General features: G+C 38.1%; 1 protein-coding gene across 1 annotated transcript in view; it reads left to right on the plus strand.

The window, feature by feature from the left end:
* The window catches only part of mRpL35 (mitochondrial ribosomal protein L35), a 43,739-nt gene extending 23,962 nt beyond the window's left edge, over window positions 1–19,777 (plus strand). Inside the window, exon 4 of the mRNA XM_083140774.1 lies at window positions 19,454–19,777. Coding sequence (XP_082996900.1) covers window positions 19,454–19,682 — 229 coding nt within the window. The 3' untranslated portion in view covers window positions 19,683–19,777. The remainder of the gene's footprint in view (window positions 1–19,453) is intronic.
* The last annotated feature ends 266 nt before the right edge of the window (window positions 19,778–20,043 follow it).

The raw sequence follows: 20,043 nt of genomic DNA on the forward strand, positions 1-20,043 counted from the left end.
CTGCAGGTAGACACGACAAGCACTGTCAGTGTTTGCCAACAGCCATTATATTTCACTATGCGTGGAGATATTTGAATTGCTTGCACATTTTTATCCATTTATTCTTATCTTGAATAAAAAGCGCCTTGTCTTTTCTTCTGTCTCTTGAACTTGTTTACCCGATTTTAATACGTTAACAATAAAACAGCTCAAAACTGCCACGGAGTAAGGTGTGGGGCATTTAAATGCAGGGTGGCTACTCACCGGGAATTCCTTGAATTTTGGGAAGTATGCGTAAATTATTCGCTCCGGGAATTATACGTGAATTCTGCATGAATGTTTCTCCCTAAATGTAATAAATGTCAGACTTTTATTAATCGAAATCCCATTGACTTTATACATATTTATAAATGCCTTGAGGAAAGTTTAGAATTTATTTTTATCACGGAAGGAAAAGAAAGCTGTGTGGGAAATAAAACAGAAATATGTTAATCCATTTACTTTGTTAGTGCCCTTTTCAAAACATTCTATCTGGCACATGGAAGATTATTGTAAGAAAATACATCTAGAAGTTGATTAGGCAAATTAGAGTTTGAAATTCTTATACAATTAACGATTTTTCGTAGATTAGTATATCCTGTAACATTTCTGACTTGTGTTTGTAGATGTATTTGGAGTCTGAGTACGTGAAATGGCAAAAGAAAACTCTGCACCTAAAATTAAATATTTTAAATATATATACACCATTTAATGGATTGAATTAGATTTTTTGGTTACATTGGTATCACACTGACCCTTCATATTGTTAATATATTTGTGTGTAGGTGGTGAGAGATGATAATACGTAAGGCTGAAATAGAGAAAACACTTGCTTGTACCCTTGAATTTTTTGTAAAATTAGCCTTGAAACTGGAAATTTACTTGAATTTTATCATAGTCCTAGAGTGGCCAACCTGAAATGCTTCCGTTGTTTTCAAATGAAGAAGGACATGGATAATATTAGCAATTCTTCTTTCCTTCCTACAACTTCAGATGCAGCGATTGCCCTCTGTAACGGGTACGAAAATGATTTTTCCTCCGAATTTCTATGTTTCGGGAATGTGCTTACATCTGAAATCAAGTGCTCTGGCAAAGTTTCTTCTCCTTGATAACTCTACACTAGCTTCCAGTATATCCTGTACCGTCATCTGTTTGTTTCTTATTTTTCAAGTATCAACCAGGAAACAAGAACTACCTTTTTCAAAATTAGAAGGTAGTGTAGAATGGTATGATTCAGGCCAATCAGTAATCTCACTTTTGAATGTGAAAGGTTAAGATCTATTGATGTTGTGTCTTAACAGCTTTGTGTTAAGCAAGGTGGTTTGATTTAAATCACGAATTAAATCAAGATTTAATTCTTGTTGAGGGGAATAAACAATGCGGTTGATAAGATAATATAAGACGTAAACGAGTTACTAAAAATATATCCACGAAACTTACTTGTAAATGTTCTATTAATTTCGGTGGCCTCTGACACCATCCACTTGGGAACTCAATGCTTCACTGTTAGGTTGACTTCTGGTTCCTGTTGTTGTTTCCTTGACTACCGCTAGGTGCGCTGGTGTAGCCATTTTGTCTGTTGCACGTGATGGGTTTGAGCTGTTGTAATAGCAGGAGCCAAACATGATGAGCCTGATTGCTGTCGATATTCAGCTCGTGCAGAAAGTGCATAATCGCATGCGTCTCTTTGATTTTGGTGTCGATTAGGGTGTGAGATGTGTGCTTAACTGAAACTTTTTGGATCCTGTGTTTATTGAACTTGAGGTGTCTTGCTAGCCTGGTAGTGAGTTGGGATTTTTTTGCGTCCGCTAAGTGCTGTTGACAGATCTGATGGTTCTGCAAATGTAGTGTGAGTTGCACTCACACCGGGCATCATATACACGTGGGTTGTCTAGTGGGGAAAGGAATGATCTCTTGTGTTTGCTTATTGCACTGGCTATTTGGTTATTGGTTTATGTGCAAATTTTATGTCATATTGTTTCAAGGTCTTGGCTAGGTGGTTGGATGTAGTCTGGTGGTAAGGGAAGGCAATCCATTTAGCTTTATCACTGCTGGCTGGGTGGAGTAGGTTAGGTTGTCGTACTTGCATTTCTGCTTTGCTGTACCATGTAGAGAGTTGATGTACTGTGTATCCATTTTGAAATCCTATGTCCGTCACTATGGTAACTTCTTCCTTCAAATCTTCTTCACTTGAACAGTGCGAGAAAGCTCTTCTGTAGAAGTTAAGCCATACATTGGCTTTATGTTGGGGTGGGTGGTTGGAAAGGGAGTGGTGCAGCAAAGCAGAAATGCAAGTACGACAACCCTAAGCTAACACAAGAGATCATTCCTTTCCCCACTAGACAACCCAGGTGTATATGACGCCCAGTGTGATTGCAACTCACACTACATTTGCAGATCCATCAGATCTGTCAACGAGCATATACAACAGCATTTAGTGGATGCAAAAAAATCCCAACCCACTACCGGGCTAGCAAGACACCTCAAGTTCAATAAACACAGGATCCAAAAAGTTTCAGTTAGGCACACATCTCACACCCTAATCGACACCAAAATCAAAGAGATGCGTGCAATTATGCACTTTCCGCACGAACTGAATATCGACAGCGGTCAGACTCATCATGTTTGGCTTCCGCTATTACAACAGCTCAAACCCATCAACCGCAGCAGACAAAATGGCTACATCAGCGACCCTAGCGGTAGTGAAGGAAACAACAACAGGAACCGGAAGTCAACCTAACAGTGAAGCATCGAGTTTCCCAAGTGAATGGTGGCAGAGGCCACCGAAATTGAGAACATTTACAAGTAAGTTTCGCGGATATATTTTTAGTAACTCATTTATGTCTTACATCAAGATTTAAGTTGAGGAATTCTTTTTAAAAATCACTTATTGAAATCACTTTAAATGAAATTACAGAATAATGTACAACAGAAATTTGTAGATATCAGAATCACTTTTTGTGAAAGTACATTAATATCGTAGTCACTTAATGTGTTTATTAGGCTCTAAGAAAGGAAATAAAGGAAACAAAATATATGTAATGATGGAGTGAAGCTCATACAAAAGAAAATGTAATATATAGAGCTAGGAATTTTAGGTGCAAAAATTTGCCAAAAAAGGTGCTAAAATAGGTCCTGATTTTCAGATGTAAAATTTATTGTGAGCAGTGCATGCATATATGATTCAACTTGTCTGGATAAACACACACAGTATTCTCTGGTTTTAAATCGTTTAATATAACTAAGCAAAGAAAATTCTCTGATACATTAGAAAGCGACATAAAGGAAAACATGCTTCTTCTTATTTGCTTAGAATTAGTCATCTAGAAAACTGTTAAAATAGATTACATTCAAAATTACTATGTTCTTCTGAGTGAGGCTACATCTGCGATCACTAAGCATATACTTGTAAGTTGAAAAAGAACGTTCAACGTCAACAGACACAAGTGGTGCGTATTTTCTTTACAACCGGTAATCCACATCCTTGTTGGTTGCGACTTCTTGAACATCAGAGTTTTTGGCTAAACTGTGTTCTACCTTCTCTGTCCCGACCCTTTGCAGCTCTCATTGCACATCCATCAAAACAGCCCACTGTGCTTCCTTTTCAGGACACTGCTCCTCCAGTTTTGTGATTGCAGTAGTAAGGAAGGAGAAGCCATGTACAATATAGAGTTCATCTTGCAATTCCTGTTTAAGTGCAAGTTTTTTGGCTTTTTCTACAGCTGAGGAATCACTAGGCAAAGCATCTAAAAATTTCGATATTGTATGGAAATTATTGCAAATAAACACTGCAGCTTTTAACCATGTACCCCATCTAGTGAGGATGGGAGAGGGTGGTAGTAGAAGTTTCGTAATTTCTACGTACTTCTGTATTCTAGAAGGAGCCTTTTTCAGTATTTTCTTAATGCTAGAAACAAATTCGTTCACATATGTATATTCATCCTTAAGAGCTTCACAAACTCGATGCAAAGCATGAACAATGCAGGTCACATGTTTTAAGTTGGGATACATATTCTTCAGATTAGGAAATGCAGCTAACATGTAAGATGCTTGGTCTGTAAGAACTAACCACACACTATCATATTTTACGCCCTCCGGCCACAATACAAAACATGCATCATTAAAACTTTGCATTATCTGTTTTGCCGAGAAAATAAGTTTTTAAAAGCATGGGTTTCACTTGATGTCCATTGAGAGGTGCTACTAAAATGTTCAAAATGCACCTGTTTTGCCTATCTGTGGTTTCATCTAGTATGAAATAGACTGGATGGTCAGCTACTACTTGCCTGATCTGCAAGATTTTAGCTTCATAAAGAGGTTGAAGGTAAGATTTCCTTAAGGTGGTCTCATCTGGAACTGACTTCCCAGTATATTTTTGCAAATATGATTTCATGACAGGATTGTTAAGTTTCGAGAGAGGTACCGTATTCCACACACTATAAATGTCCTTGCTGTCTCACTGAAAAATTCATTTTTATTTCTGGAACTCGAAGATGCAAACGCCTCTCCAATGAATTGCTGTTCGCTTCCCATCTTTACCATCTCGTAGTTCTTTATTCTTGACATGCTTCCCACTTTGTAGATGCTGCACAACCCGAGTGCGTTGGTGTTTTGTCATCAACAGCAATAGAAATATCACACACATCACACTTCAGAACAGATCCATCACTCTGAATGCCGTCACCGCTAAACTGTTTAACAATGTCCTGCAGTTTCCCAACATTTACTGTATGTTTTGACATGATGAACAAGCAAATTCGATGCATCGATCAGTCGATCACAGACTGCAGTTACCTTGCTCGCTGAGACTGGAGAAGGAAACGAAAACAAAACAGCTTTCCTACAACAGTTCATAAACAATACAGCAGAGGACAAAAAGAGCACAACTTCTAGCAATTGTAACGCGTCATTGTTGGCACTGTTTAAAGTCCGCGGGCTTACTACATTAACGTCCAAGAACTGAAGAAAGCCGATTCATTGTTGTGCGGTAAACAAGAATCGCGTGCCAAGAAGTCGTGCCTCGAATGTGGGTGGGGTTGAACAGCGCGCGAGTTGTATTAAAAAAAAGAAATGATAAAGATGCAAAAAGGGCGAAAAGGTGCAAAAGGTTCTGAGATTGTGAAAAAGGTGGAAAAGGTGCAAAAAGGTGCAACCGAAACACCATGAGTAAAGTTCAATACATGCTTATTTTGGGGATGAGTCACTTTTTTACCCATTTTCACACAAAAAAATTTAAGGTGCAGCACCTAAAATTCCTAGCTCTAGTAATATGTCATCTGTAAAAATACTTAAATTTTCCATGAATTAAAATTCTATAATTTTTATAGGCCGAAATAGCAAACTTATTTGTAGAATAATATACAAAATACTAATCATGTTAAAGTCCTCCTCCGTAGCCGAGCGGGTTAAGGCGTTCACTCATCTTGAGATCGTTCGCTGCGGGACGGCGTAGGTTCGAATCCTGCTCTGGTCGGAATTTTTCGGCCTACGTATAGGGCCGGTGGCAACCCACCATCGTGAGGAAATTGGGAAGCTCCGAATGAGTGAGCGGTAACCTGGTCGAGAAGACCTACAATGGCTGGGGGTTCGACGGGCTGACCACCCGTCACCCCAATACTGGTCTAAGATCTCCACGCTACAACAGGTGACGGAGGAACAGTGTGGGAGGGAGACCAGCAGTCGGTAGGTAAGCCAAGGCCCTCACGGGCTTTAGAGCTGCGGGTTATTATTAATCATGTTAAATCATAAATAGTGTCACTGTCATTAAACTGTAAATTAATATAGCAGCTGATATTTTGCTATCATTAAAAAAACTAAAATTCAACTACAAAGACTGCAAAAATATTTTAAGTTATAATTATAGAGTACATCCAGAATGTTTTATTTTCACTGGAAGAAAAGTTACAGAAATTTTTATAGTTTCATTAACACACTCAACAAACACTTTCATGTTACTTACGTGAAATTTAAAAGATTTCGTAATTCCGCGTTGCACAATTTAATGGTTCAATCCTATTAATTTCGAAGATCCACTGTCTTCATTCACAAAAGGGTACGGCGTTTGAAGCGGAGATGGTACCGCGTCAGTACATTGTTTGTTCCCGGGCGGCGGTGGTTGCGATTTTTCCCGTTCGGCAGCACTGGCGCGCGCATCTTGGTTTGCGTCGTCTGCTTCCTGTTGTCCGGTGGCGTTGCAAGTTGGGGGTTGGGGGGCTGGGCCGTGTTGCTCGGTAATGTGCCGTTCCTGTTCCCCGCGTGGCTGGAGGGGGGTCGAGTATGCGCATAGCATATTTTCTTTTTCAGGTCGGGGATCTTTCTGAGGTCTTTCTAATAGGATTGAACCATTAAATTGTGCAACGCGGAATTACGAAATCTTTTAAATTTCACGTAAGTAATTTTAAACCACGTTTACCGCAACCACCATGACTTTCATGTTAGGTTCATTATGTGCAGTATCAGAAACAGAGAAATGCATATTTACATGTATTTTTTTTTATTTGCTTTAATCAGACTGTTCAAATATTTTACAGGGCCGTTTATCAGCAAAAGTCTTTCTATAAAAAAGATATATCTATGTGTACGGTGCCATTCCAAAAAAACATGCAAGCAATTTTAAGCATGTTTTTTAAATAAAAAAATATAAGATTTAAATAAAAAATATCAAAAATTATTTTTTAAATTAAAATAGTGATTTTTATCCACCCAGCTGTTAAGAGGGGTGGGGGAGGGGATAAGTAATTATTTGTCTGTTCTTCTTTTGAATACACAAATGTGAAAGAAAGATAAGTTCAAAATTCACTGGTAGAGGTTCAATTTGTATAATTATTAATATAAGTGTAGCCACAACCAGGGGCGCCGACATGTCAAAATTATTTGGGGGGGGGGCTCTGATCACTAAAATAAATGAACACATTAAATGACTCACTCCCTCCCTTTTTTAAAAATAAAAATTATGTCTTCGTATAGCAGTTTTTAAGCAGCTATTATATTCCTCATGCAAATGAAATGTAAAATTCAAAACGTTTAGAAAATGTTTCAAAGTCTTTTTATGTCTGTTGTGTCTGCTCATTTGATTTTTAGATAACAATTAACATTTTTATTGAAAAGTAAACTATGTATTTACATTAAGAGGCCAACTTAACAGTTTCATGCCGGCCGAGCGTGTTTGGTTCGTCGACTCAACTCGCTTTGATCCAGAGGGCTCGGTTTCGAGTCCCGGCGAGGGCATGGGTGTGTTTTAATGTCCGCAACAGACTTGTAAAGAAAGTACATGTGACAGTTGCAAATAACCTTAGTGTTGACGTACCCATAAAAATAACGAATATTTTCAATATTTAACAGTTTTATTTAATTATTTACATAAATGCTAACACAAATCGCAGGAAAAAAGTTTAACTTTTTTGTTCATGCTACAATATTTTACTTCTTAATTTTAATTTTGCAATTATAAAAAAACACATAGCATGCCGTAATTTAGCAATAATGCATTTGCTCATCGCCGTTCCCACTTTTTCAATTCAGACTTTTCATAAGCTTTTCTTGTGTACTTTACTGCGAGCCAGTGTTAAATAAACTCAAAGACTTTAGAGTTATTTTTCCCTTATTCTTTGGACTAGAGGAAGAGATTTCAAGGATAACTAAATGTCGTACATATCAATATTACCTGAAAGTTGTGTTTACCGCCTCAAATTGTTCAGAAGTCACTAAACAACATATTGGTGTAATTGTCGTATCACCACAATATTTAGAAACTCTTTTTAGTAAAAATGTTAAAATACTCATAATTATATACTTAGTATATAGTAATAAGTCATGTGTTTTGCTGTCTCTGGTCAGAGACCCCCAAAGTTGATGGTTTTGGTTTAGCATCTCAGCCCCCCAAACTTGGTCTGGAACATTTCAAATGTGTATTTAAAGTTAAGTTCATGTGCCACAATACGGAGTAAACTTTACAAGAGAAGCAAAATAATATATTAGATCCTCTTAAGCAAAATTATTTGAGGAGCTCTGTCCCAACATCATTAACATTGGGGGGCTCAAGCCCCATGGTGTCGGCGCCTATGGCCACAACCAGCCATTCTAAGTATACTTAAATTTCCTGGAAGAATGAGGGTCCCAAATTTGTTTCTTGCGGACACGTACTTTACGATTTTACACCACTGCGTCAAATATTTCATACTACAAGAACGTTCAGACATAACAACAAAGTGAGATTCACAATTATCATCTAAGCCTTAAAATTCCAAATTAACTGGTAAAATTAATGTGCAACTAAGTAAAAAAAGAAAAGTCAAATTAGCTGTAACAATTGATTACACCAAAGATTTCACACTTATGGAGCAAATAAATCGTTTGAAGATTTGTTGATGTTGAAACCGATTGTGTCAAAGAGCTAGCAGGTAGATATTTTGGGCACCTAGATAGGATTTTGATTTAGCGCACCACCTCCCCCCCCTCCTCCCTCTATCAAGCACCGACATTTTATGTCCATCCTTCTATATTTTCTACTTAAGAAATGGTTTGTGACATTTATATCCAACAAATTTTCAAATGAGGAGACAAAGAACGACTCACTAAATAATATATAGGTTATATTTCAAGATTCTTAGTTTGTATTTCTTGATTGATTGATTTGCTTTATTTTACTTCACTTTTGGCTAATTTGCGAAGATGGGGATGAGTGATGTATGATAAAATTGATAAATGGACATTCTCAAACATCCATGCCCAGCTTGGTATTCGAACCTGGGATCCCTGGTGTTGTAGTGCGATGTACTAACCTCTCTGCCACGTGTGCCGGTTAGTTTTTATTTCTGATTAATGTTTAAGGATATTTCAGTTGGGTCTTAGTGCCTGTAGCACTCCCCGTGATGGAGTGGTTATCACATTGTGCTACAATGCCAGGGGTCCCGGGTTCAAATCCTGGCATGGGGATGGGTGTTTGTGAGTGTCCATTCGTCATATCATCACTCATCCCCATCTTCGCAAATTAGCCAAAAGTCGCACAAAATGCAAAGTAAAATAAAGCAAATTAATGAATCAATCAATCATGTAGCTCTGCCAAATGTAAATTTCTCTGTCGCTTACTATTAAATATAATTTTCGTCAGAAATTTATTATTATTATTACTATTATTATTATTATAATTTGTATTATGCTATTATTAAAATATGATAATTTGGTGACTTATTTCTTAAGACTGTGTATCAATTGATATTGGGATTTCAAGTGTAAAGAAAGAATGGGGGCCTCGCATTCTAATCTTGCCCAGAGCCTCGCGAGATGTTGCTACGCCACTGTAGTATAACTTTTAGCTTTTGTAACTTCTCAAATTAGTTTCATTATTATGTCAAACCGACTACCACATATTTTCCAAATTTGTTTTGAAGGTCTTGAAATAGGTTTGTGTGTTTTGTTCATTTTATGTCACTTTTCTGGTCTTCAAATCGTAAATCTTCTCTCAGTTTGAATTTTACGTCGATTGTTTGTTGAAATGTGTAAATAGCATTGCATTGTCTGCTATATTTCACCCATCTTAAAGATACAAGCTAACAATTATATTTTGCATCGTGTTACTATCAATGCAGTCTGTAGAACTAGATAATTCACAACAACATGAAGGAATGACGATTTGTTGAAAGAGATGACAAAAACCTTTTGTAATGTAAATGTCCCATTTTATGGACCATCTTGTTTTAATGTTCAGGGAAAATATATTGAGCAACTAATTCAGATATTGAATTGACAAAATTACACCAGAGAAAAAATCTGTTTAATTGATTGATTGATTTGGTGTTTTAAGTTCATTTTATGCACAGTAAGACTAAACCTACAGTTTAAAGGGATCCAAACCACCATGTGCCTCCACTGGGTATCGAGCCCGGGACCCCTTGATTTGCAAGGAGACAACATTGCCATTAAACCATAAGGGAGACCCCTCTCCCCAAAAAATAGTTTAATGTAGAACAACCACCAGTCACACAAAGTTCCAAAATATTTACGATGGCACTTTTTGCAAAACTTGGTTTGTACCCTTTACAGGTGTCAGCAGTGGTGGTTAATAGGGGTAGGGGTAGCTGAGGTAGTAGCACCCCCTTTTGTCCCTGCACCATGCTAACCTTATCTAGCAAGGGAAATTAAACTGTCCTTGCCCCCCCCTCCCCCACTTTTGGAACTCAATCGCCACCTCTGGGTGTGAGTGATACAAATGATTTCTATCACAGAATAAATCTCTGCAATTTCTAATTGATAAGTGTGATGAACATTTCAAGTGCTCCTTGAACAGTTTAGAATCTAAAAGTTAGCAACAGTGACTGCATGACTCATCTATCTGGAGACTGTGCAAAATCGGAATGAGCATTCACTGCAGATAAGCGAGCTGGGTCTTGCAAGGCCTGCCAGTTATCCATGGGCTTTTGCCTGGTGGGTCAAACTGCAGGCTTACAGTTTTACTTGCTCACTCGCCAGCTAGGTGGGCGTAGTAAGCAAATCTTGCTGTAGTGTAGCCGTCTGCCTGTCATGCACCTGCTTTCCATGTTTCTGAGAGATCAATGATGCACATTTTGCATCTTGACTGTGGCGTGAGAATTTTCACTCATAATGTTGACTGGTGACATCATTTTCCTTATGAGCAACGAGACACACTTTGATCTATCAGGTTGTGTGAACAAACAAAACTCTCGATATTGGTCTGCAACTAGCCCATGAGAGCTGCATGAACGACCTCTTCACAGTGAATATGTGATTGTGTGTTAACATTCATGGCTATTGGTGCATGAAAATGATCATACTGTTACCGTCAATTCACATACTACATTTCATTGTTTTGCAATTATCTGGCACCAGAACTCTGAAGACATCACATTCCCATATGCTGAGCATGGTTCCAACAGGATAGGGCAACATTCCATACAGCAAATACTCTAATGGCAGTTTTTAACATCATGGTTCCAGGATGATTTTATTTCCTGCGGTGGAGGGGAGGGGGAGGAACAGCCTCCTGTGACACCTGCAAGGTGGAAAACCCAGTTTGCCTAGGAGGAAATAAGAACAGGCGTTATGAATTCCTTAGAGGTGTAGAGTGATTAGCCATGTGAAGTTGTGTGCTAGTATGTGAATCTAGGGTAAGCTTGAAAACGTTCTGGGGAAACCAGGATGAAACGTCACAGATAATATAAAATCCACTAAAAATAACTGTGTTAGATTATTTTGCATCTACAAAAAGTGGTTATGCTGCGAGCCTTTAAGAAGAACATAGATTTCCTGCAGTTGTGACACTTTGTCACAATGGCGATCACCAGTCTCTGTGTCTACGACTTCCTCCTTTGCAGATACCTCAAATGTAAAGTTTACATTAAGAAACCAGGAACACTTGCTGATCTAAAATAATCATTTCATCCTGAAATTAACACCAAACTCCTAGAAATAATTCAGAGAGCTGTGCAGAGCTTCAGTGACAGACTAATGCAGTGTATCTGTAAACATCATTATTATTTGGACGATGTCATTATTCAGACCTTTGTTGTTTGCTGGCATCTCTTCTTTCACTTTTGTAAATGGCACAACTATCTGTATTCAAGGATACAATACAACACTTTCTAGCACTTTGCGCAACTGAATAGTTATATTCTATAACCGGTCGGATCTTTTTGCCAGACTCTCTACATGAATGAGTGCTATTTACCAATTTTAATGAAGTATATTTGTATCTTCATGTAATAATAACAACAATTACATTAGAGTGTAAAACCCCTTTCTAAAATATATTTCTAGATGTGTGCATGCATAGAAGATATGTTGTTTTTACTTCTCACGTCTAATGTGATTTGCTTGCCCATTTTGTAGAGCTTCATTTGTAAATTTGATAAGTCATTTTCTATCGAATGTATTTGTTTTAATATGCATGGTTATTCATTATTCTGTGAAACATTTTAGAAAATATCCATTGATGAATTTGATAACAAATATTACATTTGATTACACTGAAATAAAGGTAAAGGTAAACTTACTTTGTTAGGCATAATTCACAAATGCTCAACGCATCTACCTTTGCAATTGCGCAGACATCTACTGTCGGGTCAAAATTATATTTACTCCAGTTTAGACTCTAAAGATTAACCTAACCTACATAAAAATGAGTTACATCAAAATTTAGCTTATTCAATTCTGCGTTAATCTATGATAACAAAATGTTTTTTGAGTATGCCTTCTATTTTTTATCATCGAGAACAAAAAGTGATATTTTTTTTAGTTTTGCAAACAATCCCTTTCTTTGAAATTGTATCCACCACCGGGTAAAATGACTTTGGACCTCATAACAAAGCACAAAAAATACAGAACATTCATGTGAAAAGCTATTATTAAGCTATTAGATACAGCAAAAAATACATACATTAGTACGGAGTCATGTTGCCTTTACTTTTGAGAACCATTTGGATGCGCTTGGGCATGGAATCACTAAGACTTCGGAAGTAAGTTAAGTCCATGTCAATGCACCACATTTTCTTCAGTTCTGTTTGGAGAGTCTGTAGGTTCTGAATCATCTTCTTTCCCAGGAATTGCTTCAAACAATGCCAACAATTTTCAATTGGGTTGAGATCGGGGCTATTCCCAGGCTACTCTAACATCTTTAACTGTTGTTCCTCAAGTCAATTCCTTACCTTCTTAGCCGTGTGACAAGGAGCGTTATCATGCATGAAAAGATCACACTCGTGGATCTGAAGCATATCCACTCAATGGTCCTTAAGAACGTTGATATATCGGTCTGCGTTCATCGTCACGTTTTGCGGTAAGAAATATAAACCTGCCCTACCCTTTTCACCTGAAAAACACCCCCACACCATACAGACTGGGAGTGCGTAACAGTCGGAACCGTATACTCTGGGTCATATCGATCTGAAGATGATGGACGTCGAACCTTAGCAACTCCCATTCGGAACAGTTGGAATGAGCTTTCATCGGAAAACGTGACTTTCCTCCACTGTGCATATTTCTTTGCAAAAGTAAGATGGTCTTTCTTCATGTGGGCAGTGAATAGTGGCTTCTTAGCAGCAGTACAACACGGCAAATTCAAATCTTTCTGTAAACGGTGCTGGATGGTGCGAACACTAACGTTTTCCAGCAGACTCTGGTGCATTTTTAAGTTCTGATGCTGTCAGTCAAGGGTTTTTCTTTATTTCTCTCATTAGGAGAGTGCCTGTAGATTTGGTTGTTTTTCTTGGCCTCCCACCACCGAATTTGTGCTTTGGAATGATAGTCATGGGCAGTCCTCTGGTGGCTGCCAGTACCTTCATTATGGTTGATTTTGCACGACTTGTTTCTTTACATATCGTCTTTATCGGGACGTTTTCACTTTGTCATGCATCAATAATGCTGGCTTTTTCCACACTACTACAGTACTTTCCTGGCATATCACAAATGCACCTGTACAGTAGTCAAATATCAAACACAAATACAGTAGGAAAATATCCAACACAAAGTGCACCACACGAAAACACAGCAATTTATCAGACACACTACAGCAGAAAGTCACCCTTCCTGTGTCAACTAACAATACGAAATGAAATGAACTCGCTTATCAGCAGTAATACACTGTTGCCAGATACATTCATGCAGAAACAATTCTGTGTTCGAAACAAAACAACACTAGATGCAAGGCTACAAAGTGATATACTGCTTACTGCGGCAGATTTCACATGAGGTCTGAAGTCATTTTGCGGCGGGTGTAAATAGAAAACTGGTTATGAAATTTTAGTACAGTGCAGGCAGAAAGGTTTTAAACATATTTCTTAATAGTCAGATTTTTAAAATTTGTCTAAAAATGTATTTTATATTTATACAATTTCAAAGAGAGAGGAATTGTTTGCAAAACTAAAAAGAAAAACAACACTTTTTTTATTCTCTCGTCAATAAGAAATACAGTCACCGCAATGGAATTCTTTACATTTGAATGCAATTGAAATCTTTACATGGTTATCGCGTGCGCCAACTGTGCTGTTAAACAAAGTGGGAGGGGTCTATAATCTTGTGATTGTTCAGTGAACAACAGCCGACAGTGTTGTGGCTATGCTTTGGCTAACAGTCTTTACAAGGGAACCAGAGAAGAAGGAGTCCTGGTTGTGGTATCCAGTGCAAACAATTTCTCTGTGTTACAGAAGTGTGCAGTTTCGTCATTTTGTTGTTTCTGCCTAAGAAGACAATGGGGAGGAAGAAGTTGACGATGGAAGAGAAGACTCGTGCCTTGACTTTGCTTCAAAAAGGTATGTCTGTGATTCCTGTTGCAGCTCATATGCAAGTTTCAAGAAAGGCTATTTTCGATGTTAAAAAAGAAACTACATGTCTACCACTTGGGTGGTAACACCTAAACGGAAAGTAGGCTCTGGGGGTACCAGAAAAAGTCACCACAAACCAACAAGATTTTGAAACGTGGAGTTATATCAAATCCATCGATTACGGCCACACAGTTGAAGAAGCAGCATCCAGATCTGTTAAGTTGTTAAGTGATGTATCCATCCGCACCATACAACATCGACTACAGAAAGACCTTCACTTACCAGCTCGTCGCACTGTCAAGAAACCACTTGTAACCTCAACTATGAAGTTAAAAAGGCTAAATTTCTGCAGAAAATATCGACACTGGACATCAGAAGACTGGCGAAATGTAAAGTTTTCTGACGAAAGCATGTTTACACTTGTTAGATCAGTATCAAAAATTGTGAGAAGACCGAAAAATGTGTTGCGATATGATCCGAGGTACACTGTTATAACTGTTAAACATCCAGCTAGTGTGATGGTATGGGGTGCATTCAGTGGTACTTATGGTAGAGGGGGCTATATTTTCTTCCCAAGAACGTAACCATGACAGGGGACCATTACATAAAAGTATTGAAAGAACTCATGTTGATATTCTGGCCAATTCATGAATGTCGGTACTTTATGCATGATGGTGCGCCAGCTCACAGGAAGAAATCGGTTACAAAGTGGTTGAATGACAATAACATACCAGTTCTTGAATGGCCTGGTAACTCACCTGACTTAAACCCAATTGAGAATGCATGGAATCAATTAAAGAAAGAGGTTCAAGAAAAACAACCATCGTAGAGTTACAAGAGCTGCTGAAGAAGTTGTGGTGACAATGGACAAAACTTATTTTGAAGATTTGGAAGATTCAATGCCCAGAAGATTACAAGTAGTTGTAGATGCTCGTGGAAATGACAAAATATAGATAGTAAAAAATTGTGAAATTTTGAACGTTATAAAACAAAGAAGAATCAGACTCCTTGTTTTTGTTGCTTTTTTTACTTATGTAAAGATTTCCATTGCGGCGACTGTAGAAGGCATACTCGAAAAAAAATAATTGGTAAGCATAGATTAATGCAGAATTGAATAAGCTGAATTTTGATGTAACTCGTTTTTATATAGGTCTACTGGTTAGTTTTTAATCTTACAGTAGAGGATGAGGATGTTCCATTTCATTCCACAAACATATAAGTATTACATGGTTAATCACGGTTTCAAATAGTACGAGGGTAATTTGGAAAGTAAAGAACATTTTCCCATACAAAGATATTTATTGATAATATTGTAGAAACAGAATATACATGTTTTGCCACGTACCTTTATCTACTTCTCCACATTTGCCTTGGACATTGAGGCACTTGTACCTTGACACCAGTTTAACTATTCCCTCGTATCATGTGGCAACCTGCCAATTCAAGCAGACCTGTAGGTCTTCATCACCTACAAAGCGTTTACCAGTAAGGTGTACTTGAATGATACAGTCCACCTTTTGTTTCAGTGCCTCTATGTTGGCAGAAGGTCACCCTGATCGCACCACTTCAGGACAATTGCCACATTCATAACATCGTCGTCATAGATTGCAACCAGTCTCCAATGAAATCACTGATTCAAATGTCTTCTGCATGCAAAAAATTAATGACACCTCCAAGTCGGCAGGATTTGCAATCGGCAAATTTTACTCATTGCACATACCACATGAATAGGTTGGTTGCATTAACTCAACAGACAACACCCTACATCACCCGGATTGCAGCTAAGGAATGACGGGGTACAACAAAATATCTGCATGGACTGTATGTGCAAACGTTCTGTACTTCCAAATGGTTATGATATGTGCTTGTAATTAATTATTTTACATTTCTTTTCCTGTTACTTTTGGCTAATTGTGACAATGATGATCAGTGGTAATTAAATGAAATTGTTAAAGGGATATTCACAAAGAACATATATGCCCAGGCTGGGATTTGAACCCAAGAACTTTGCTTGTGTGGTCAAAAACAGTAACAAACTGTTGAAGTTTATGTTAAAGCACCTGTCAGTGGATATTTTCCATTGTTTGCTGCAAGGAGACAGTAATAGCAAATATTTTTTGCAAAAAAAGTGGGGTGTGGCCATTGTCTAAAGTTTAAAAAAAACTGTGCTGCTTTTACTGTTACTTAAAGATATTTTATTACTAAACTGTTTTTGATGCAAAATTAGTATGAACAGAATACTAGTGAATATACAGTACATTAAAATTTAATAGTCCAAACAGACACACATCATTTCTTCGTGACAGTTTAGAAAACATTTTTCCGGTTTAAAAAAAGTTAACACATTAGTTGTTATTTATGTATGCATTATAGTCAAAATGTTGCATTTGAGAAAATGTACTACAGTATTGCACAGTATGGACTTAGAAAATTTAGCCTTCTGTGTCCAAAGATTCTGTGCTGCTTTCATTGATTTCATTATCTGACACGCCGATGTGACAATTACATGATGAAAAGTTATAAAACAATTTTTGGAATGGAAAAAACAAGGTACTGTGGCATGATTGGAAAGAATGAGGAACGAGGAAGTGTAAGCGCCAGCACGAGCTAGAATGCGGAATGGTGTGAGTGCAAGATGTGGTAAGGGTGTTGACGTAGAGGGGGAAATGATGTTCATCCTTGGCAAAAGGAACAAACTTACGCCTACAAATTTAAGTAGTCTAAGTACAAAATGCCAATTTATTCCCACATTTCTAATGACTGGTAGGACAACAGACAGATTCACATTTAGGTGCTAGGTTGGTATAATTTACCTGGGATGATTGAGAACCTTCTCCTGAATGGACGCTATTCCGTTGCCGGCTCTAATTCAACTGTCCACTCTCGTCTCTCCTTTTTCCTCCCAAACTCTTGATCATTTTCCTCTCTACGTCAACACCCTTACCACATCTTGCACTCACACCATTCCACATTCTAGCTCGTGCTGACGCTTACACTTCCTCGTTCCTCATTCTTTCCAATCATACCACAGTACAATAATCATGCAGTGGCATTGTGCACCAGTTGGATGCTGCACATTCTCAATCATGGCTGCAGTTTATGTGAATAGCACCATGCTCCAACTACCTTTACCACTGAGGGTTGCCCCCCAAGACCCCCTTGATAAAAGTGAGTGAGCTGCACAGTGCAGCACAAACATCAACAGAAAAGTTCCAGCATCAGATCACTCACTTTGATTTCCCACATCACATTTATTGCCCTACTACCTTGACAGATCAATCGTTTTACTAATAATAAGCACTCTTTCAATTATAGCATGACTCAGAATACATCGAAGGGTATTCTTTATGTAAATCATGTATGTTCTATCTTATCTTCCCTACTTTGTGTCCAAATGCTCAAAATCGCTATTTCAATGTGTGCATGTCTGGGTTTCACTGTCAAAGGTTGATATTAAAGTAACCATTGTTATGTAACTTATCATTTCAAATTGTGTCTCATTCAAGAAGAAAAATGGAAAAGTATGAGTTGTCTATTAAGAGTAACAATGCATCAGAAGTTCTACTATGTACAAAAAGTACCCAGAATTTGTGAATAAAACATAAAATACGTGGTCATGTGTTGAACTTTTGGCCAAAAACTTGCAAATATGAGTCGACGTGTGTGATAACGCATTATTGTGGTACAAAAACCCTAGAATTGTTTTTCCATAACTCTGTTTTTTTCCGGCAAACATTCTCACACAGAGGCCTCATAATGGTCACATAAACTCTTTATTCACAGTTTGTCCCGCTGGAAGGAATTCTGAGTGCACAACACTACGATAATCAAAGAAAAGAATGAGCATGTCCTTAATTTTTGAGCCACTTTGGCGTTTTTTTGGGGGGTTTTAGTTCATTTTCGAAGTGCCATTCCGAAGATTGTTGACTTGTTTGCATGTCATGCTCATACACCCATGTCTCATCGCCAGTTATGATGAGTTTCATGAAGGTTGAGTCACTAGAGGCTTGCAAAATCATGTCTTAAGCAACATTCCTGCGATGTGCTTTTTGCAGGAAATTCAGCTCCTTCGGAACAAGTCATTAGGCGTTTCATGCCTAACACATGAGTCAATATGTTGTGAACGGACATGTGTGATATGCCAAGCTCACGAGCCACCTCTCTCACACACGCACGCCGGTTTTGAAGCACCAGTGTCCTGATTTTGCCGACATATTTATCAGTCGTTGACGTGGAAGGTCGACCAGAATGAGGCAAATCAGCAATATCTTCTGTGCCTTCTTTGAAAGCCTTGTACCATGCATACGCTTGTGTTTTCGACAGACATGAATTACGAAAAGCCTTTTGTTGCATTTTCAACGATTCAGCAAACGACAGTCCATTGACAACACAAAATTTGAAACAAATTCTTTGCTCGATATTTGTCTCCATTCTGCAAATCGCAGGACACTCGTCAACACAACTAACGTAAATAGCTGCTGTGCACAAACTGATGGCTAGATTACTCTACCCCTCTGTCATTCAGTACAGAGCTGCCATCCTACGGACAAAATGAATTGTCGATACCTCCAATGTGGGACCTTTGCCAGACAAATTCCAGGTACTTTTTTTTACTGAAGGTATAAGGACTACAAACCTTAAGAAGTATGTTAAAGATTTGAATAAATTAGTGAGCATAAAGACAGGAAATTACATGTATTCAATCCACTTCAGGTTTCCATAGGATACAGGAAACCAATAATTTTTTCTCCACTAAAGGCGGGGCCATTAAAATAGCCAGCTGGGCAGAATTTGCGCTGGTGCCACATTTGGGAAAAGCAAAGCAAGAGTGGGACTAAAGTTGCTGGTTCCTGCACACTGTGTGGCAGTGTCAACCAGGCTGTGTTGCCTACTTCAAGCATCAGAACAACCTCTCTCCAGGGCACTTTCGAGTCCCATCTGATACAGAGCTGGTGATCGTGTGAACTGGAAGTTCATTACAGGCCCCAGAAATTCAACCCCATATCTACACGTCGGACTGCTCTTAAACCTCCGAACAGACTCCAATGTGGCAACAGCACGAACTTCTGCCCCCTGCCTAATTTCATGGCCGTGTGTTTATTCTTGGAAGAGGTCACTTAATATGACACAGACATTGAATGAAGTATTTACAATTTCTATTACAGGGGAATATGGATCCGAAGAAAAGCAGGATGGAAAAAAAAGCTGTGGAAGAAGAGTGAGCGTAGCAAATACAAACTAAGGCAGCATGTATTCTGCAATGCAACACAAAGCAAACTCCTGGACAAAATGGTCAGCAAATACTGGAAACGCAGACATTATTATGTTGATGATCCTTACGAGCCTTACCACAGTAGAGAAGAATTCTGGATAACAAGGAAACAACCTCGTTAAAGGAGGTAGTGCATAGTTATGTTAGTGAAGATCAGTTGTCTTACTTGTACAACCAGTATGATTGTGTATTTCATAGTAAAATATTGAATATTTAATGCTATGTTTCATTCAGTCCTAATTAGTAATTGATGTGTCAGTGTAATCAATAAAATATGTACAGTAGAGTCCCAACAATTTGAGGCAAACAGTGCCATAGCTACCTTGAATTACAAGAAACTGACTATATATTTCATTGACATGATATGACATTTCAGTCTAGAAAAAATCAGAAGAGACAAAATAAAAACAATATAACCAAAAACTATAGTGTGAAAAATGCTCAGTGCAGTAGGGGTGAAAAGTAAACAATATTGAACTTACA

The sequence above is a fragment of the Lepisma saccharinum genome, chromosome 19, assembly GCF_977018435.1.
Source record: "Lepisma saccharinum chromosome 19, izLepSacc3.1, whole genome shotgun sequence".
Taxonomy (NCBI): domain Eukaryota; kingdom Metazoa; phylum Arthropoda; class Insecta; order Zygentoma; family Lepismatidae; genus Lepisma; species Lepisma saccharinum.